This window comes from Lissotriton helveticus, chromosome 1_1 (genome assembly GCF_964261635.1).
Source record: "Lissotriton helveticus chromosome 1_1, aLisHel1.1, whole genome shotgun sequence".
Lineage (NCBI taxonomy): Eukaryota > Metazoa > Chordata > Amphibia > Caudata > Salamandridae > Lissotriton > Lissotriton helveticus.
Window position 1 is genome coordinate 2,143,641,767 of NC_136057.1, and position 23,062 is coordinate 2,143,664,828.

Here is a 23,062-nt window from a genome sequence, read left to right on the forward strand (position 1 = left end):
GAGGTTGTGTTACATTTTCATGTTGAACAATCTATTTAGCAATTCTTGAGTCGAAGAAGTAGGCGAAAAGGACTGTAATCAATGTATGTAGGAAGGGCAATTATGTTCTACATACCTGAGACAAAATCATTAAGAACTACCAAGAATTTTTATGGTGGACAGCGCCTCGAGTCAGAAGCTAAAGGCAATATAGCGAAAGAAAAAAATGGCAGTACTGCATGATAATTACTTGTATGCGACTACATGGTCATAAGTAAGCACACATTTACAAATGATCCTTGAATGTTCACTCAAAGAGAGAAGCACAAGTGGGAGAAGGTTCTAATTAAGAGAGTCTGGGAGAGGTTGATGCCACCAAAGAAACCAGGTGCTTGCTTGTGACAGTAGCTTTGCAACTTGGAAGTAGTCTATGCGACCCTCCAGCCTTGTTGAGCAGAGCAGAAAAAAGAATCTAATAATGGTAACCATTTCCTGGGGCTATGTGGGCTTACATTTGATGTCATGAAGGTCAACATGACTCCTGATAAACGTCAAAAAGAAAAAAAAAGAATATATGGAAAGTTTTCAGATCCAACCACTGTAGAGGGGAATAATGCACATTATGTGAATACACCAGAATTAAATTCCAATGTGAGTCATTTCTGGATTCATAGGCTGAGAGTTATTCTGCCATCCAGTGGTTGGGTCCAAAATGTATGTTTTTTCCCTTTTTAGGTCTCGCCTGGCGTTGCAGCGCATGAGCGCTGCTCGCTCTGCGAGGGCTTTTGGAATCGATAAAGTTTGAGAAGGGTGCTTTAAGCCACGCCCTTCTTTTCTATTGGTCTGCGTCAGCGTTTGTTAAACGCTGGTGTGTGCTTGGCAATTGGGCTTTTTAGTTCCCACCTTGTCCTATTTTAGTATGGCCCATTTTGACAGGGCGACACCATCTTTGTTCCTGAGACGTATGAGGGGTCCAGTGAATGCCAGGAGCCAATGCAAGCAGGCGCGAGAAAATTCAAGCGCACTGCATCATAGTCTTTCCTTCCGCTGTCTTGAGTTTTCGTTGGTGCTGCAAGGTCGAAAGGGGATCAGTAGAGAGCTTAAAACGACCCAAATGTTACGTGGCGAAATTATGATGCAAGCGAGGAAAACTACCCCCTTTTGTCATTTGTTCGGGTAGTAAGATACAGCAATTATCAGGTTTCAAAGGGTCCTGTAATAATCTCTCCGCCGGTGCCCCTGCACCTGCTGCACCAGTGGTAGTTGCTTCTGATCATAGTTCTGAAATCAGCCTACGACTTTAAAATCCACGCACACAGATTCTGAACTTTCAGATACACGTGCATAGGTTCCCAAAACTCCTGGCCTTGAACAGGAGTGCAAACTGAAGCGCTCCAGAACACTAATTCAAATATTTCGAGAATCCAGTTGTAAAATCGATAGGTATATTTTGAAATCTCCGTAGGTATTTTCCGAAGTACCGAGAATATAAAGTATGGTAATACAGTTTGTAAAATGTCGAAACACGCATGTCTTCCACTATATTACAAAGTACCCATACGCAGGATGCGTGCTGTTTTCCTTCCCCACTTACCCCTCCATACTTGAGTCAAATAATTGATACTTCCCCACACACCACCACTTTTAATTCCATATTTTATAGTGCTTTCTCAAGCAAGGCACAGGTGCTCACTGCCTAAATCAAGGAAACTGCGTTCTGCGACATTGGAATGATGAAACACATGTCCAGTCCCTCTGATTAGCACATGTGACCTGCAGGTTCTGTGCAGCACGTCCTAACTCCCTGAGCTGTAAAGAAAGGAAGTCTGAGTACAGTCTGGCAGCTGTCTCCTTTTAAATGTGACTTTATTGCATGCTTTTGCTTACTGTTACCTCCAAAGCTTCACCCCCTGTCAAATCTAATGGTTTCTCCCATTGCCAAAGAGTGTACATGGTTTAAATACATATAAGGTCCCAAAGCCTAGACTGATTGCATTGCAAATGCTTGTTTTCATGGTTATCATTGATGTAGACCACCATTTGGTGCCATGTCCATTCTACAGTGACGTTAAACGTGTGTCCAATTATTTTTTATACCGTTGATCTAAAATCATAATCGAGCGCTCTGTTGTGGAGGCTGGAAAAAACAGTTTTTCTCCAAGGGATCGAAGGAAAACGAAGAGTTGGAAAAATCAATAAGATCATTGAGGATCGAAAAGTGATTCAAAAGCACTGAAGGGGAATCAAAAGCATAAAGAACCCAAAGATTTTGTAGTTCAAGGACCCTGCTGGTACGCAACCCTCTAAACCGCCTAGACTCTGAAAGGCGATTGAGAGCTCAGGAGTCGAAAGGGACTACAAAGATGCGGATCCGGCGAAAACGCCCCGACCAGTCGAGGAACTGGGAGTAGACGACTACTATTTCGACTGAGAAGGCGACGAAGATCTACAGTACTACCGGGACTCAACGTCCTCGGAGGCACAAGATATCGAATGGCAAGATCTCGTTGCCGGAAGAAGGCGTAGACACTTAACCGCATGCGTGCGGTAGGATTTCCGCCCGTACGCTGGGTTTTAGGGATTCGCACTTTACATGACGAGCTGGGCTCGTCATGAGCGTGCGAGGAGGCTACCTCATGACGAGCCCAGCTCGTCATCAGCGTCGAAGGGGTTAACCTTAGAGGCCCTCGTTGCCAGACGACCTAGGGATCTACAACATGGTCGTGCAGAAGGCTGCACAGACTTATGGAGTGAAAATGGAGGAGGAGAAGCCCAAGGCATGTTTCCTGCTGGAAACTCTACTGTTCTCAACAGACCAGGAGCCAATTCCTGCCCATGCTCCCTAGTGTGCTGGACCAGGGCAGAGTAGCCTTTAAGGAGCCAGCAGTATGCAAAGCTGTGACACCTAGAACGGAGAAAAAGTACAAACATTCTTCAAAGGACCCTGCATACGTCCACGGGTCAGTGCCAACCGACTCAATAAATGCAGCAACGGCTAAAGCAGTTTTTTGGGACGACCAGTTACCAAAAATACCATTGCACGATGGATTGCACATCCCTTTCAAATATGCGACAAACAAGCTGGGCAACTGTTACAAGGAGCAAGCAGCTCTTGCTCACTCAACAAGGAAGAAAGGAGCTACAATTGCGTTTCTAGCCAACACACCAATTAAAGACATTTTCCAAGCTGCAACATGGTCTTCAGTACACACGTTCACTAAGCACTACTGTGTGGATATCCAAATGAACCAAGAAGCGCAAGTGGGACAGAAGGTCTTACAACACATATTCAGTACCAGTGCTCCTCTTCCACCCAGCCACCACAATAAGGACAAACCGCTACAAAGTCTATGCTCAGCATAGTGAATCCAGAAAGATTCACGCTGCAAAACATATAGTTTCTTACCTGTCGGTGTAGTTTTGCAGCTTGAAGACTTTCTGGATTCACTAGCGAACCCACCCTCCTTCCCCAGAAAGAGGAGACAGGAGGAAAGGGATTAAAGATGAACAAGACTTAGAAAATAAGAGGAAAAACGAAAATAACACAAGAAAAGAAAAAAGAATCCGAAGATGGCGACCAAAGGTGGGAGCTGCCGGAGGTCGATGCACACCTGGACCACGAAAAAAAAAGAAAGACTACAATTCTGGACCCACCCACCCGATGGCAGAATAATGCACAGCATAGTGAATCCAGAAAGCCTTCAAGCTGCAAAACTACACCAGCAGGTAAGAAACTATACGTTACTGCTGAAGCTGTCATCGGGTATCCTGGTATTGGGAGGAAACCTAAATGCAGTCATGGACGCTGGGATTGACAGGGCGAGGAGCACTGATTGGGCTCGGGGGGGGGGGGGGGGTGGCATTGCTTCCATTTGCGGCTGCTTGTGGAGAGAACACAACCCCCCATACCAACATTACATGTTCTTCTCTCTCTCTCACACTAAAGTTTCTCCTGAATAGATCATATCTTTATGCTCCAGGCCCATATGTCCAAGTTCAGGTCTGCGGTTAACCATGTGAGAGGTATACCTGACCATTCCCCAGTTGTGGTCCAACTACAGGGCTCGACCTGAGAACTTCAGATTCCCCTAGGCTAGATACCAGGTACCTACGAGACTGGGCAACACGTGGCAAATTGCGAGAAAGTGTGGACCTTTATTTCAAAGAAAACCAGTGGTCGGTCACATTAAATATTACCCTTTGGGACGCCTTCAAGACAGCGATTAGAGCTGTCTGCCATTAACCACGCAATGTATTCCCTGGGTCGGGATCCGGCCTTTGAGATGGATAGACTCCAGCTGCCGGGAGGGGATTTTAATAGAGCGCTTTATTCCAGATCGGCCGGGCGCCATCTTGTGGGCCCGTCCAGGACCGCAGTCAATGTGTGGCACGCCGCGAATGTGAGTTTGGGATGGGAGAACCGACTGACAATGGCGACTCCGCTTTATGCTTCTGAACGTTTGGGGTGTCTCTGGTCGACTAAGGGCTTTGACCGCTGGGATATGATTGGTATATGTAAAGTGGGTGATGTCTGTGTGAAAGGTAGAGTGAAGTCTTTCCAGGCCCTTAAGGCAGAATATGACTTGAGTGATAGAGAGTTTTTTCGGTATTTGCAGGTCCGGCATGCCCTGACCTCAGTTCTGGCTCCTGATGTGGCCCTGCCCGAGTCCTCCCCCCTTGAGGATCGCATACTGGATGGACACCTGCCCGACAGCACTATCTCCCTTATTTACAAGAAACTGATTAATAATCGCGCTGATTTATTGGTCCGACTTAGGGAGGTTTGGGTCGGTGACGGATTGGACTTGGATGACGAGGATTGGCAGTCGGCACTCTCTTCTCCGAAAGAGGTCGCCATCCCCGCCCGTCTCCGTTTGGTTCAACTTAAGATCCTCCACCGGGTGTATGTAACTGGTCCACGTCTGGTTATGATGGGTTTTTTCCCAGATGGCTTATGCAAGTGTGGTTGTGGGATGAGTGCTACATTTCTACATATTCTTTGGGAATGCCCGGTGGTAGCAGCCTATTGGAGTGATGTGCTTGCGGTGATGACTGTTGTGACTGGTATTACCCTGCGGCCTGAGGCCCGACGATGCCTGTTGAACGTGTGGGAACCCACCGACTATTCTGTGGCACAGACCAGATGGGCGACCTTGGGATACATGGTCGCGAAGCGGGACATTGCGCAACTCTGGGGCGCATCCAGACCGCCCGAAGTCTCGGTGTGGGAGGATAACATGGACTGGTCCATGTTCCGAGAGAAGACCGTCTATGTGGCTAGGGGCAGACCCAGGGCGTGGACGAAGATTTGGGGTCAGTGGAATGCATATCGTGGAGATATTTGTGCCCCTCCCTTGGTTGACACTCCCGATGTTACCCTATCTCCCTAGGCTGACGTTCCCTAAAATTCTTTCCTGTTATTTTAGGATTTTCCTGCCCTCCCCGCTGGCCCCCCCCCCCTCGGCCTTGCCGAGTTCCATTGATTTGTTTTTGTCTTCCTGAGTAGTGTCTCTCCCCTCCGCCTTTTGGGCTGACTTGATTAATGTGCATTCGCTTTGTTTAGAGTTCGTTGTTTTTATGATTAATACAGAAAATTATTATGTTCTGTCCTATGTTTTGAGCAATAATTGGTATATGCTTTGTGCCTGGCCTCGAAAGTGATCGTTTGCTTCTTATGTTGTGCGTTGCTATTAGCGGCCAGCCCGTGTGGTTGTGGGCCCATCTCTGTAATTTTTATTTGATTGCTCAATAAAAGTCTTTAACCAAAAAAAAAAAGACAGTGATTAGAGGTTGGGCTCAGGCTTTAATGGGGAGAGGGTGGACAAAGACACAAGGCTGGAGTCCTCTGCTATTGCAGGAAATATCTGAACTGGAGGAGGTGACCCAAGCCACTAGGGTTGCTGAATACTGCTGCTGACTGCAGCTCTGCCAACAAGACCTCTGGGTATTGGCGGAGAACTTGGCGAGTAAGCATGCATTGGCAATGCAGCGCCACCTGTATGAAGTGGGGAATATAGACAGTAACCTTTTAGCCTGGCTCAACAGGAGGGCCAAAGAACATTCCTGGGTACTTGAAGTACTCAACGGTTTGAATGCCTTGCTGACAGCTAATGCTCTTACCAGAGAGGCCTTTGACGCTTCCTATGAGGCTCTCTATGCTCTCACGACATCCATGAAGGCTGCTCACTCTGCCGACCTCCTGAGGTATATCTCTTAAGGAGCTTACTGAGGGGTGTGGGAACCATTGGAGGCGGATCTGACAGAGGAAGAACTCGTGCAGGCTTTGCAAGAGCGTCTGTCAACGAAGGCACCAGGCCCCAACGGTTTGCTGCTTGATTTGTATAAAGGACTGGCAGACATTGTGGCCAAACCTATGCTAGCGATGTTCCAGGAGGTATGTAAAGATGGCTGTCTGCCTGAGGATCAAGGAACCGCAACTATTGTAGTCCTACACAAAGAGGGCAAGCCTCCGACAGACCGATATCCCTGTTGAACGTAGCTGCCAAGGTTCTGGCAAAAGTCCTGGCAGTCAGACTGCAGGGAGGTCATTACCATGATCGTGCATCTGGACCAGCCGGTCTTTATGCCCAATAGGAGCCCTTGACATTACCTTTGACCCCCTCGGTGGCGTACTCCATCTGACGGAGTCTTTGGCAGCGGACCTGGTAGTCTTAATGGCCTTTAACACTAGGATGGCGTTGAGTGAAACTACATAGTTGCTGTATTAAGTACAGTTTTGTGCCTCGATCAGACTGCTGTACCAGTCCCCCCATGGTCAGGGTGCAATGAATGGTGTGATGTCTTGTAGCTTTGCAGGGTAGGGGTACTCGCCAGGGATGCCTTTTCTCCCCCATGATATTTGCTTTGGCTTGGATCCGCTAAGACCCTTTGATACGAGGGATTCAGGGGCCCGAGGATTGGGAGGAGCGCATTTCCCTTTATGCTATTGAAGCCCTTCTTTATGGACCCCTTCCCCTCCAAAACCAGGATTATGCAGGTGTTTTCTATTTTTTGGGATCACTCGGGCTACACAAATTAATTGGCCCAAGTGGGTGATCTAAATATAGATTGAGAGGTCCACCAGTTACTGTGGCAGAGCCTTGCCCCACGATTAGCGTTGAGCAAACTACAGAGAGGTGTATATGATGGGGTGTTGGCTGTTCCGAGCATCCTGAAATTTTATTGGGCATCGCAGCTCCTTCGAATTGATTGGGTCTTTGCGAACCACCAGGGCCCGGCATATAGGGTGGATAGAGAAGATATGGGCCGTGGGGGGCAGTAGAGTCTCTTGTCTGAAGTGAGGAGAGACCAAGATATACTACAACACACACGGTGGTCCGAGTCTGGAGGGAAGCCACTGGTTACTTAGGCTGGGCAGGGAGATTCACTGGTTTGATGCTGCTTTGGCACAGAAGACTGTTGTCTGAGGTGGGGTAAGGGGGGCACTAAAGGGATATTCAAAGTATGCAGTAATGGGCATAGAGCACCTGGGTGTTAGTTGGAGAGGCCATTCTATAATCCGCTTTGAAGACCTGACCAGGAGTATGCTCTTGCAGAATCTGAACATTTTTGGTATTTACAGCTTGGACATGGCCTCAGATGCCACATACAAGAAGGGGAACAGCTACCATAGTCCTCCCCTCTGGGGGACTGGGTAATCACTGAAGCCTGAACTGGATCAGATACTCAGGCCAATGCTAAACTTATGCAACGTAAACAATTTCATTAAAATTCAAAATTGCCACATGGTTGAAGGTCATCCTACAGCTACAAAAGGGGGAATGTATGGCTGTTATAACTCTTAAAGACAACTATGTGTTCATGCCCATGAATACAGGACACAAGAACTTCTGAGGTTTGTCGTAGACAAGGTACATTATCAATTCAAAGTGTTCCCCTTTTGCTGTAAACTCAGCACCAATGGTTTTCACAAAGTCTTCATCGTTAGTAGCAGCATATTTGTAGACTAGGCATTCATGTGTACCCTTACCTAGACGATTGGCTAATAAAATTGGGATCATTTCGGTGCTAAGAGTATAAACAGTGTCATGGAGACACTTCGCATACTAGGTTTCGCCTTAAACAAAGAAGAATTATACCTAACTCCAGAGAGAAAAATTATTTTTCTGTGGTTGAATCTAAACTCAAGGGGAACCAAAGCTTACCCTGTTGGGAAAAGGATCTTTGCAGTAACAGAGCAGACTCACTTTACCAGCGGGGGAAAGCTCTTATTGTGGGGGGAAACTGCTGGGCCGCTTGTCTGCTTGGTTCAACTAATTCTCCATTCCAGGTTACACATGAGACCACTCAAGGAGTGGCTACACATCAATGGTTACAATCAACCAGGAGATTGTACAATCTAGTGGCTGTCAGAGAAAATACAGAAGGAGATACAGTGATGGTGCACAGGAAATATCACTGTAGGCAGACTTTTCAAACACTCAACTCCCTATGTAGCCATTACAACTGACACATCCCACACAGAGTAAAGTCTCACATGGGAAAACAAAGCCAGTGGTTGATGGAGCCTGAAGAGGCTGTACATCACATAAATATGTTGGAACCATTTCTATTTTTGTCCATGAAGACATTTCAAGTATAAATGGTGGGTAAACTATTTAGATCCACACAGACAACACAGCCACAATGTTGTACCTCAAAAAAGGGGAACGAGGCCACACCAACTGTCCCAGTTGCATTAGGAGATATGGAAATGGACCATAGAGAGAAAGATGACCCTAATGTCCATTCACTTGTCAGGATCATAAACACATCAGCATGCAAACGAACACCTGTCACGAGTGGGGAGCTAAAGCAGTAGTAGAAAACCTTTTTTCAAACGACGAGGCATACCTCAAGTGGACCTCTTTGCAGCCCTGTGGAAAAGAAAATGGCAACGTTTTGCATTCAGGTACTCTCACCAGCAGTTTCTAGGGAATGCCATGTTGATATACTGGTGAGGGAAATTTGCAAATGCCTTTCAAGAAGTCCCACTACACACATGTTTGTCGGAACTAGTGGAAGTCGCATAGGGCAAGGTGATGAATGTCCATAAGTACCTGCTCACAACACACAGGGGTCCGATGTACAACCCAGGACAGGATACCTGCCTGGGGGCCCTTGAAGGTGTAGTTGGGTCATCAATTGAATTTGTAACAATCCTAGAAGTCCTTAATGAAGTAGAGAGTGTTACCACAAGAAGGTGTTAGATAGTCAAATGGAGCAGATTCATTCACTGGTGCAATAGAGAGGGACACAAATACAATTGGGCACCGGAGACTATCATTGCACAGTACCGCACATATCTTCTAGATGAGAGACTGTCTTATGCCTCACTTGTATAATTGTCGGCCACCGTGGCACATTCAAGAGGTATTACAAGATGTTTCTTCAGTACACCACTAAACGTTTTCTGGAAAGGATGGAAATAATAACCCCAACAAGGTCTGCACTCACACCTTTATGGAACTTATGTCTAGTGTGCACACAGCTGATTAATCCGCCCTTTGCACTCTTGCATAAGAAAAAACTGAAATAGTTCAGGCTTAAGACCATTTACCTCATAGCGGTCACATCCTTAGTGAGCTAACTACTATCTCTCACCACACAAGAGCCTTACTTACAAATACACAAAGATAGACTAATGATGAGAACCAATCCAAAATTTCTTCCAAAAGTAATTGCAGACTTCTGTAGTAGGGGATCTCTGTGTATAGTCATACGCCGGCCACACGCTTGATCCCGTCTTCTCTTCCAGCAAGTACATCACCTTCAGCCACGCCACCGGACTCCACTGGACCGACCACAGCTGCGTCCACTTCAGCTTCAAATGATCCACGACCCACCACCACCCGCAACAGGTACCTCACAGGAATTGGAGCAAGATCACCGCAGACCAGCTCACCACCTCCCTCAGCCAGAGCCCACCCGCTAACACAACGGACCCCAACGAAGCAGCCCGCAACTTCACACAGTGGCTGACCGCCTGCGCCGACGACCTCGCGCCACTAAAGAACCCTCCCAGCAGACCCAGAAGCAAGAAGGCATCCTGGTTCACCGACGACCTCAAGGACTCCAAGAAGACCTGCCGCACCCTCGAGAAAGCCTGGCTCCTCGACCGGACCACCGACAACATGACCGCCCTCAAACACGCTACCCGCAAGCACCACCAGCTCATCCGCACCACCAATGAGAAATCCCTGAAGGAACGACTGGACAACAACGCCCACGACAGCAAAGAGCTCTTCACTATCGTCAAGGAGTTCTCCAACCCCAGCACCGGCACCAACGACATCACTCCGTCACAAGACCTCTGCGACTCCCTCGCCTCGTTCTTCCACCGCAAGATCGCCGACATCCACAACAGCTTCGGCGCCCCACCCACGCACCCAACCGTCGAACCAACGCCCCCCACCGCCACCCTTCGCACCTGGACCGCGGTGACCACCGAAGACACAGCCCGCACGATGAACACCATCCACTCCGGATCACCGACCGACCCCTGCCCACACCACGTCTTCAACAAGGCCGACTCAACCATCGCACCCCAACTCCGGAACATCATCAACGCCTCCTTCAACACCGCCACCTTCCCGGAGAGCTGGAAGCACGCCGAGATCAGCGCCCTCCTGAAGAAACCTACAGCGGACCCCACCGATCTCAAAAACTTCCGCCCCATCTCGCTCCTCCCTTTTCCTGCTAAAGTCATAGAGAAGATCGTCAACAGACAGCTGACCGCCTTCCTCGAGACGAACGGATCCCTCGACCCCTCGCAGTCCGGCTTCAGAGCCAACCACAGCACCGAGACCGCCCTCATCGCAGCCACCGACGACATCCGGACCCTGCTCGACAAGGGGGAAACAGTGGCCCTCGTCCTCCTGGACCTCTCAGCTGCGTTCGACACGGTCTGCCACCGCACCCTAGTCCAGCGCCTCAGCAACATCGGTATCCAAGAGAGGGCACTGGAGTGGATCATCTCGTTCCTCGCCGGAAGAACACAAAGAGTCCGCCTCCCCCCGTTTAGCTCCGAGGCCACCGAAGTCATCTGCGGCGTCCCGCAAGGATCTTCACTCAGCCCCACCCTCTTCAACATCTACATGAAACCTCTCGCAGCCATCGCACGCCAGCACAACCTCAACATCATCTCTTACGCCGACGACACCCAGCTGATCCTCTCCCTCACCAGAGTACCCGACACCGCCAGAACTTGCCTACACGAAGGGATGAAAGACGTCGCCGAGTGGATGAAGGACAGCCGCCTGAAACTGAACTCGGACAAGACGGAAGTCCTCATCCTGGGATCTTCGCCCTCCGCCTGGGACGACTCCTGGTGGCCCCCAGCCCTGGGCACCGCACCCAAGCCAACCGACCACGCACGCAACCTGGGCTTCATCCTGGACCCCTCCCTCTCGATGACCAGACAAGTCAACGCCGTCTCCTCATCGTGCTTCAACACCCTGCGTATGCTTCGCAAGATCTTCCGCTGGATCCCGACCGAGACAAGGAAGACTGTCACCCAGGCACACGTCACCAGCCGACTGGACTACGGAAACGCCCTCTACGCCGGAACCACAGCCAAGCTACAGAAAAGACTCCAGCGCATCCAGAACGCCTCCGCCCGACTCATCCTGGATGTCCCCCGACGCAGCCACATCTCCAGCCACCTGAGGAACCTGCACTGGCTCCCCGTCGACAAGAGGATCACGTTCCGGCTCCTCACCCACGCACACAAGTCTCTCCACGACCTGGGCCCCAAGTACCTCAACGACCGCCTGACCTTCTACACGCCCACCCGCCAGCTACGGTCCACCAGCCTTGCCCTCGCAGCCGTACCACGCATCCGAAGAGCCACCGCCGGAGGAAGATCCTTCTCTTACCTGGCTGCCAAGACTTGGAACTCCCTCCCCATCCACCTTCGGCTGACCCAGGACCATCCCGCCTTCAGGAAACAACTCAAGACCTGGCTGTTCGAGCAGTAGCATACCCCTCCCCCCCAAGCACCTTGAGACCCTCCCGGGTGAGTAGTGCGCTATACAAATGGCATGATTGATTGATTGATTGATTGATAATCTAGTGAATAGTCCCGCTCATGTGCGGTGACCCCGGAGCAATCAAAAATAATCTCTTAAACTGTCTTTGCAGTACTGCATAGACACTTAAGAGAGAATTAAAGACCGATAATGCAGCCTATACATGCAAGGTTACACTGTCCAGTACTTCAACTAGAAATGCAAGGATATTCCACCAATATCACATCTAGCCCTGTCTGCTGGTTTCACCATGGAGAACACTTCCCCCTTCACCAAATCCTTGGAATGATAGAGAGGAAGGACAGAACAGACAAGCCCCCATAGGCTGCCATTATGTGGCTTAAAAAGGGATACCGTGCCTTTAAGGAAACTTTCCAGAACTCTCCTGGTATCCCAGAATGCACAGCAACTCCCTCCACTTTCAGTTCTTTTTTCCGGCTCCTGCTACCAGGACCCTGGAGCATTGAGCTCTCCCTTTTTTGGGGTTTTCTACAACTTGTGCACTTTTAAAGTGTTAGTGTGTGTTCACTCGACGTGTTTTTTGCCTCTCTCATCTTTGCTGGAGTTTCTCTGGTGTTTTGGCTGCTCTTTTATCAAATATGCCTGCCTTATTTGATAAATGTCCTGAGTGCTCCAGGAAAAAGGCAAAATCGGATCCTCACAGGGTGTGCATCCTGTGCCTGACTTCTTCTCATGTTCCTGAGGAGTGTGATATCTGTCTCCAGTTCCCTAAAAGGACCCTGAAGGACAGGGAGAAGACCAGGCTCCAAGGCTTGGAACAGAGAAGGCAGCAAGGAAAAGGTGGGTCTGGGCATGAAGGGGCTTCTTCCTCTGCCCGTGCGCCGGCCTCTGAAGGGCTCCCCAGTAAGGACAAGGCCAGAAAACGCCACCGGTCTCCGTCGTCGTAGATAGCCTCGGCGTCAAAAGGAATGACCACAGTCTGTTCCCCGTCTCCCCAGGGCTCTGGATCGAAGCGCCGTCGACGTTCGACGTCGAGGGGACTGACGTGGGGACCTCCGACGTCATCGAGCCTTCATCGACGTCGAAAGGGGTCAAGACGCCGGCGCTCGCCGTCGAGGCGACACCGTCAACACGTAAGTCCGCGACGTCGAGACGAAGATCAGCGTCGAGACGGAGGTAGTCGACGCCGAGGAGATAGTAGTCGTCGATGGGACGATCGACGTCGAGGCACCGACCGTCTGCGTCAAAGCGACGACCATCGACCCCGAGCAGATGCTCGTCGAGGAGACGTTCGTCGACGTCGAGGAGACGTTCATCGACGTCAAGGAGACGCTCGTCGACGTCGAAAGGGCGCTCCGCACCGAGGAGGAAGCCTAGACGTTCTAGGTCCAGGACGGAGTCCTCGGCTTCAGCGAGCACACGGTCGTGGCGGCGCCGTCGCTCGTCTACGAAGGGTAGGGCCTCTAGATCGCCCCCCTCTGGTCAGACATCGAAAGGGGTCAAGACGCCGGCGCTCGCCGTCGAGGCGACACCGCCGGTCACCGTCGACACGTAAGTCAGCGACGTCGAGATGAAGATCAGCGTCGAGACGGAGGTCGTCGACGCCGAGCAGACGCTCGTCGACGTCAAGGAGACGCTTGTTGGCGTCGAAAGGCCGCTCAGCGCCGAGGAGGAAGCCTAGATGTACTAGGACGGAGTCCTTGGCTTGAGCGAGCACACGGTCGTGGCGGCGCTGATGCTCGTCTACGAAGGGTAGGGCCTCTAGATCGCCCCCCTCTGGTCAGAAGAAGAAGAGCAGGCCAGTGGGACAGTCTCCGGGCTCGGAGTACTCTCAAGTCTACTCACCCTCCAAACCGAGGTTGCCTACACCTCCTCCTTTACCGGTGGATCCTCCTCCACGTACCCCGACTCCTCCTCCACTGCCTCCGGTTCCTCCTCACTGTCCTCCGCCAAGGTCTATCTCGCTACCTCATTTGCCGACACCGCCTACGGGGCCTCCACAACCTAGGCTGCCAGTTCGGCCTCCACAGCGCCCTCCTTTCCGTCCCGAGGCCGCGGAGGTCGAGGTCTCGCTCAAGACGGAGAGATAGGTCCAGGAGTTGCGGTCGCTTGTCTACGAGGTCCAGACGGCGCCGTAGGAGGGACAGGTCTAGATGCCGCCACACGGATTCGTCCAGTGCCAGGGACTACTCGCCGACCCTGTCAGACTCCCCTCGGACGAGGGTGTCCCCGATAGACGACATGGTCTCCTTCCAGGAGGTGTTGCTGCGAGGAGCGGCTAAACTGGGCATCACAGTGCCCGCGCCCTTTGTTGCCGTTGGTGCCAGGGCTGGTGGAACCCGCCATGGACCTCTTCCTCACCTCTGCGGTTACGAAGTCAGCGCCTTTCAGGCTGCAAAAGAAGTATCAGGCCCCTGACTCTGATCCTGCTTTCCTTTGCTTGGACCCTGCGCCGGACTCAGTGATTGTGACGGCGGCGAGGAAGCAACACGCCACCACCCCGTCATCGACGGTACCTCCTGACAGGGAGAGACGCTGGATGGATTCGGCAGGCTGGAAGGTCTGCTGGACGGCCTCTACATCTATGAAGGCCGCGAGTGCCTCAGCCTTGTTGGGACGTTATGATCGGTCCCTATGGGAATCCCTCACACGATTCGTGGAGCTCCTTCCCCGGGAGAACAGGGAGGATTTTCAAGAAAACCTTAACGAAGGACTGATGGTCTCTAACCGGGTGATCAGTTCGGCTGCGGATTCCTCCCTCCTGGCAGCACAGGGATACTGTCATGGGATCAACCTGAAGCGCCACACCTGGCTGCGTCTGACGTCCTTGAAGCCCGGGGCGGAGACCTTGACAGCTGTCGGATTGGAAAAGCCGAAGGAACAGAAGAAGACCTTCCGCTCGTTCCAGAGACGGTACGGGGCGCAAGGTAGAGGGCAAGGTCGACAGCCTGGGCAACAACAGTTCCAGCGGCGCCCTTTCCAAAAGCGCCAGAGGGGACGTGGTGGCCAGAAGGCTTCAGCAGTGACCAAAGGCCCGGCTGGGTCTAGGCCCTGAGGTGCTTCTTCCCCCTCATCAGTTACCCGCTCCGGTGCGGAGAAGCATCCAACATTACCTGCCAGATTGGAGAAACATTACTCAAGACAAGTGGGTGCTGAATATTGTTTGCAATGTATACAGTCTTCGGTTCACCAGTCCGCCTCCAGCGATTCCACCGGTTGGCTCGTAGTTCCGGCTACCCGAGCTCCAGGCGGAGGCCGACACCCTGTTAAGAAAAAGGGCGATATAAGACGTCCCTCTGTCTCAAAGGGGAAAGGGCCTTTACTCACGCTTCTTCCTGGTGCGGAAGAAGGACAAGAACGAGTTCAGGCCCATTCTGGATTCGCGATGAGCAAATAACTGGATTCGCAGGGAAAAGTTGTCTTTGCATCAGATTTATCCTCCGCTGCAAAGGGGAGACTGGCTTTGCGCAATAGATCTGCAAGATGCGTACTTCCATGTGCCCATTGCACGGAAACACCGAAAGTTCCTGCGCTTCCTCGTCTGCACCAATCACTATCAGTACACCGTACTACAGTTCGGACTGAAGTCTGCACCCAGTACATTCTCCAAGTGCATGGCTGTGGTGGCAGCGCACCTGCGAAAGAACAAGGTGTTTGTCTACCCGTACCTGGACGACTGGTTGATCAAGGGCTCCACCTTCCAGGAAGCACAATTGCACTTCAACAGGACGCCCGTCCTGCTGAATCGACTGGGGTTGCACATAAATATGTCCAAGTCGGTTCCGATCCCGGTCCAGTGCCTGCAGTACTTGGGAGCCTCCATCAATACGCTGTCAGCAAGCGGGTCTCCTTCGGAGGAGAGACGCTTATCACTCCTTCGGAAGGCTCAGGCTCTCATAGCTGCTCCATCTACAACAGTGAGGATGGTGTCTTCTCTACTGGGGTCGATAGCCTCTTGTATCTTCCTCACCCCACATGCGCGCCTGCACATAAGGCCACTTCAGGAATGCTTGGAGGATCAATGGGACTAGAGGAAAGGGTACTGGGATGACAGGATCCAGTTGTCTCTTCATGCCCAACAGTCCCTGAGATGGTGGTGCTCGGCAGAGAATCTCCTCAGAGGGGTTCCTTTCCACAAGGATATCCCGACTCAGACTATTGTGACTAATGCGTCTCTCCTGGGCTGGGGAGCACTTTCAAACCATCTACAGATCCAAGGAACGTGGTCTCCAGCGGAGTCCACGTATCACATCAATTTCTTGGAACTCAGAGCGGTTCACCTGGCACTGAAGGCCTTTCTTCTGTCCTTCCAGACCAACTCCTTGCTTGTACAGACTGACAATACGACCACGATGTATTACCTCAACAAGCAGGGGGGCTCAAGATCGCGCACACTGTCACAGGAGGCACAGGCGATCTGGCACTGGCTGCTAGCCAGAGGACTGACAATAACGTCAACTCATCTGCCGGGTGTGCAGAATGTTCAGGCGGACGCCCTCAGCAGGTTACTTCAAGAAAATCACGAGTGGGTCATAAACAACGAAGTGCTCGACGACATCTTCGCCATGTGGGGCACTCCAGACGTGGATCTGTTCGCCACCGCCGAATACAGAAAATGCCGCGACTTCGCCTCCAGGTATTACCAACCGGGGACTCTGGGGAACGCGTTATGGATAAGCTGGTCCAACAGCTTTCGGTACGCTTTTCCTCCAATTCCCCTGATTTCGGCGGTGCTCATCAAGCTGGCCCAGTCCCGGGCACGGATGATCCTCATTGCTCCGGAATGGCCCAGCAAGTGGTGGTTCACGGACCTGCTTCACCGGTCGATCCTGCCTCATCGGCGGCTGCCGTGTCGGCTGGATCTTCTCACGAAGTTCGGGGGGCAGATGGTGCACCCCAACCTCTCGTCGTTGAGTTTGGCGGCATGGCTCCTGGGATAGTGCAATATGGCCTCTTAAATCTTTCGGAGGAATGCATGGACATATTGAAGGAGGCTAAGAGGCCGTCTACTAGGACCTCTTATGCTTACAAATGGAAGATTCTGCATCTGGTGCACGTCTAAGAACTATGATCCGACGACCTGCAAGGAGGATGTCATCCTTCCATACCTTCTGCATCTAGCTCAGTCTGGCCTTAATTTCCATTCTATTAAGGTTCATCTGGCTGCATTGACTGCTTACAGGAAATGCCCTTCGCAGAAGTCCTCCTTCCAGATTCCTGTGATTAAGGATTTTTTGGAAGGGTTGAAGAAGGTGTTCGCTCCTGTTAGTCTTCCTTCGCCTGCATGGGAACTGAATGTGGTGCTGTCCAGGCTGATGAAGGAACCTTCGAGCCTATTCACAAGGCTTTGCTGCAGCACCTGTATTGGAATGCGGCGTTCCTCGTGGCCATTACATCGGCCCACAGGGTGAGTGAGATTCAGGCATTGTGTTGCCAAGAACCTTATACTGTGTTTCATGCTGCTAAGGTTGTTATGCGTACTCACCCCAAGTTCCTTCCCAAGGTGATTTCTGATTTTCATGTTAATCAGACTATAACTTTACCGACTTTTTTCCCGAATCCTTCTACTCCAGCGGAAAGGTCTCTTCATTCCCTAGATGTCAGAAGGGTGTTGAAATTCTATCTGGATAAAACCAAAGCAATTCGCAGGTCCAACAAATTATTTGTCAACTATGGGTCGGTTAGGACTGGTCTGGCTACTTCGAAGCAATCTATCTCTAGGTGGATTGTGTCTTGTATCCAGCTCTGTTATCGGAAAGCAAATAAGACCTTAGGGGGTAAGCCTAAGGCTCATTCCATCAGGGGCAAAGCAGCTACAACAGCTTTGCTTCGTAATGTTCCCATTGCAGAGATCTGCAAGGCTGCCACTTGGAAGTCGGTCCATACCTTTGCTAAGAACTACTGTCTGGACTCTGATGCCAGAGCAGATGCTCAGGTTGGACAGGCTTCATTGAGAAATCTGTTTGCACAGTAGTGGTGTTGCCTTATTTTTCTCCACCGTCGGGTTGTTTTTGGATGGGCTTGCCATTCTATTCACTAGATTATGACTATACACAGAGATCCCCTACTACAGAAGGAGTAGTTTCTTACCTGTAACTCCAGTTCTGTAGTAGGGGTATCTCTGTTCTAGTCATAAGCGCCCGCCCTCCTCCCCGGTGGAGAAATAGGATGAAATGATGAATGCTACAGGTCTAGCTGATACACCTCCAAAAAGAACTGAAAGTGGAGGGAGTTGCTGTGCATTCTGGGATACCAGGAGAGTTCTGGAAAGTTTCCTTAAAGGCACGGTAACCCATTTTAAGCCACATAATGGCAGCCTATGGGGGCTTGTCTGTCCTGTCCTTCCTCTCTATCATTCGAAGGATTTGGTGCCGGGGGAGCAGTGATTGATGTACTACTTAAAAGAAGCAAAGCAATACAATAGGAAACCCCTTTCTTAGTCTCCCTTGCCGCAGCTAGCAAAGATTCAGCTGTTACCAAGGGAACTATCGCAAGATGGATAGTTCATACAATCCACAACTATGCTACAAGCGAGCAGGATTACCATTAGGAGAGAAACCAAGCACACACACAAAAGGAAGACCAGAGCAACCCTAGCTTTCATTGCCAATATGTTGGTTACTAAGAGAGCCATATGTTCTCACATCCACCAGGTATTAACTACTGTGTGGATAGTCGATCTATCAAGAAGTGCTAGTGGGTCAACAAGTACCTAAACTATTCGTAATCATCCACTCATTTCATCCCTTCCTCATAAATGAAGGAAATGCGGTGTCAAAATCTATGCACAACATGTAAATTCAGAAAAGACTTGCCTTCAGAACTCACTGATTACATACCTGTAGCAGTAGTTTTGCAGCTTTTCTGGATATAAATGCGACCTTACCACCTCCCGGAAATTAGATGATACGGAACATTAATGGAGATAATAGATACGGATCTCTGGGAAGTCAAACCGTACTACAAGTTGCCGGGGGGAAAACTAAATCTGAAGATCGTGACCACGAGCAGATACTTCTGGTGCGTGAGTCTCAAATGATTGGAGAAGGAATATCGTACCGAATAGTGGTAGACATCGATACTCATACAAAAAAAAGAGAAAAACCTTCCAGACCCAACTACTAGATGGCTGAATAATGTACATCATGTAATTCCAGAAGAAAGCTGCAAACTACTCTCACAGGTAAGTAGCTTGTTTTTTTCAAGTAGGTGAATGTTTGTCTACTTACATGAGACGTTTCTGTCATCAAGTACATGCCAGTTCAGTATATCTAATTTTCCTTTTTAGAGACCACAATAATGGTGAATTGAAGATATTGAAAAGAAAGTCCGTAGGTCGTCCACCTGGACCACATGCAAGAAAGATCCTTCAGATCTCATCTGAGCAGCCATCTTCAGTATGTTTGGAGGTAATAAAATGTTGAAATAATTGTAAAGAAAAACTATTGAAAATCTTTCTAAATCATACTTTTTGTATTAAATGTAGTATTGTATTCTTTCTTCAGAATGAAGATCCAGATGCTTCGCAAGAGAATTTCACTCCCGATTCCCCACATAATGGAGGGTAAACAACATTTGACTTCTAATCTTTAAGTTTATTAATATAAATACGGTGTGTTACTTGTTAGGTCGTAAGGAAATCTTTTGTATAGACTGGGTATGTTAAGAAATGTGCTACTATGGATCTTTAAATGTCCTGTTGGTCTGAAGTCTCACCATTAGGGTCAGATAATTGCACAGAAGAATCTACTGTTCTCCTTTCTTCTGCACCTTGTGTGTGGAGCTAGGATGATATGCAAATGGTATTCACACATGTATAATTAGACTTTTACCTTGTACCTTGATTTAGTTTCCCCCCAGTTGTCTATAATTTCCTTTTTGTTTAAATGAACTTCTCTGTTTCACAATTTCTTAGTAACAATTTTTAAACAATATACATAACTCTTCCAGACTGTTACGGATTGAACCAATCCTCTTTATGGTTTCACAACCAGTTACTCTTATTTTCATCACAGAATAAGAGTTCAGAGAAGCAATTGTAAAGCAGACAACCAGTCCTCCAGGAATGCAGCTTCATCATGGAACAGTCACTACTAAAAAACATTGAAGTGCCTCTTACTAAAAGGAATCTAAAATTCTCAATACAGAACCAGAGTCCGTCAAGGATATTTTCCAAATACACATCTGCTAAACACACTTACCCAAAGATTCTTTACCGCCCTCTTTCCTCAAATGCTTCAGGCTCTCCATGTAGTTAGCTGCACCTGCTACCTGCGAAAGTATAATACCTAACTTTTATAGATCATTTTCAAACGACATAGGAAGAATACCAAGGCGTGCACATCCAAAGAGAGCAATTACTTACATAAGTTTTTTCCCCCTTTCTAATGACTGAAATCAGGGGAGCATGCATTTCTGATAGATGCGGGAGGAATAAATGTAGGTTCTTCACCTTGTGAATTCCCCCTTACCAGACTGGCTCTGGAGGAAATTGATAGCAGTTCCCTTCAATAGTCAGTAGGTGGCATTGTCCAGCTCCACATCCGGTCCGTCCAACCCAGATGTGACATTGGGGCCACTATATCTGCGACACCTCTTCGCACTGACACCAGTTTCTTTCTTTCTGCACCTTCCAATGCAGATGAAGAGCGCCTGTTCAGGTTTTTACCTTACGTTTTCCAGTGTGCAAGGGACATATCCCCTCCAAAAAGGACTGCAACCGACAAATGTCAGTGTCGGATACCCACACTCTCTGTCTCTGGGGCATTAGCTCCAGGTACGATTCGGCACTGTGCAAATTCTGCTCTAAGATGAACAAGAGGGCCGACCACAAAGTCAAACTTGCTGTTGTGGAACCTCGGGGGAAGTCGAAGAAGTCTCGGTCGTAGTCACAGGCACGGTCAGAATAATGCACATCTGAGTCCAGAAAATTCTTCAAGCTGTAAACTACCCCTACAGGTAAGTAGTGACTTGATTCTTTTTCAGGTGGGTGACTCTTTGTCTCCTTACAGAAGACATTTCTGCCATCAAGCAGAGGCCAGTTAAGTATATTCTTTCTAGAGATCACAGTGATGGTGCATTGAAGACAATGAATGAAAACCCGTAGGTGGTCCGCCCGGGCCACATGCAAAAACAGTCCTTTAGCTCTCCCACTGGCACCCGGGCCGCTTTTGTGATGGTTTGTCTTTGAGTTCCTGGAGTTCATGTAATTTGAAGAAATCCAAGAAGTCCAAACATAGGTCCCCTTCTACCCGCCACTCCCACCGTTTGGAGTAGTGCCATGTCCAGAGTATTTCAGAGTTGATCTCCTTGTTGGGAATCTATTCTGCAATTGATCCCGATGTGCCCCAACTTCCGTGGGCCTTTAGTGCGACCTGAACAACCCCACATGTTTAAAATGTTCCTGGATAGAATATTTGGTACTCCACTGGATCCCTCTGGAGTTCCTTTATCCCTAAGGATCTGAGGTGGCCTCTAGTATGGATACTGTAGGTGGATCTGTCCCTGATGCACTGTGTGAATTGACCTGACTTCAAGGTCAGTCACCTTTCCAACCTCGATGCAGCTGGCTCCTGCACCACCACAAAATCCAGCGCAACCTCTGTCAAAACTGGCACAATTTGTTATATCCGACTACTAAATGCAGTTTCAACAACTCCCTCAACCCCGTGCCAAAGTAAAAAAAAAAAAACACCATCCCTCAGTTCCTGTTAGGAACCAGAAACCTCCCAACCACAAGTTGATGCCAACAATGCTGATGTTGATGATCCTTACGATGAGAACGTATTTTTGTACACGCAGGATGCCAGGACACCTCCCCAAACATTTTTCTTACTCAACTTTCCTCCTTGGCAAAGTGTAGTCCGTAGTCAAAAATACTGTTTTCGGCCAATAACCGCCATAAAAGCTGACCGATAAAAACATTTTTAAAAACAGCCGATACATTGGAAGAGAAAAATTACACATGCCCATTAAAAGGGCCCCATCATACAGATATTGTGTATACTAAAATTAATTACTTAGCAAATAGAACCAAAACTCATTACAGGGAATCAAGCGGCAAGTGTCGGAATGGACATTAAATGCAGCAAGTAAAATACAACAATAACAAGTACTTAATAAAAAAAACACTTAATTACACATTAAAAAGTGCTCAGGGATGCATATAATGCCGTTCAGGGCCGGCTTGAACGCTGGTGGCGCCCTATGCGACAATGTCTGTTGGTGCGCCCCCCATGGCCACCTCTGCCACGGATTCCCTCACCACCACCCTTTTACAGTGCACCTCAAGTCTCCAGAACCACTGACTCTCAGATTCATTTAGTTTTATAGTACCACTCGTACCAGTGTAAGGTGTCGGGCACTTTACATCACACACACATTTCACAGTGACAATCATAGGTGTGTATATCAGGGTATAGGAAATGTTACATCAGACAAGACTACAAGTAGTGGTGTAGGAGTAACATGTCATTGATACTGGTAGGCAATATAGTTTTGAGTCCTTATTCTGGAAAAGCACAAATTCAGAATTTAAACTGTAACACATTGTTAGGGGTTCTCTTTAATAACGAGTTTATCACCCAAATGAACCCTTTTGGCAAGGTTAGGAGAATGAATGACTGGGCAAAAAAACATATAGCTCGGTCATAATACTTGCAGGTTACTCGCAGCTCTTTAATGACAGTTAATACCGCAGTGTTCTATATAACGATTTTGACTTACAAACGAAAAGTAACAAAAGGAGCTCTCTTACAGAAGGATTAGCCCACTGACCTATTTCCATTAAATGCACTTCATCTGCATGGTACACGTTCTTAGCAGCAGGTATTTTAACCGTCTGCGCTACCTTTGGATGAGTCAAAACTTCCTCTAGACAAACCTGCGGCCTTTCCAGGAACACTAAGTTTTTTTATTAGAGCTAACAGTAACATCCTATGGGCAATAGAACAGGTGCAATCAAACCACCTCCTGACCTTAGGGCATTTGGCCCTGCCCTGGACGGATAGGTTGGTTCCTATCTGGTTAGTTAATATTACCAAGGCTTCTAGAACAACTCTATCCTGTGCATTGGTATCAATACATGCTAAAAC

The 23,062-nt window shown here is 49.0% G+C and overlaps 1 protein-coding gene across 2 annotated transcripts in view; it reads left to right on the plus strand.

Annotated features, from left to right (window-relative positions):
* MTF2 (metal response element binding transcription factor 2) overlaps positions 1-23,062 on the plus strand; it is a 421,361-nt gene that overhangs the window by 338,488 nt on the left and 59,811 nt on the right. For both annotated transcript variants that reach the window (XM_078646339.1, XM_078646340.1), the window contains 2 exons: positions 19,258-19,378; positions 19,475-19,533. In XM_078646339.1, the coding sequence (XP_078502465.1) occupies positions 19,258-19,378; positions 19,475-19,533 (180 nt within the window). The remainder of the gene's footprint in view (positions 1-19,257; positions 19,379-19,474; positions 19,534-23,062) is intronic.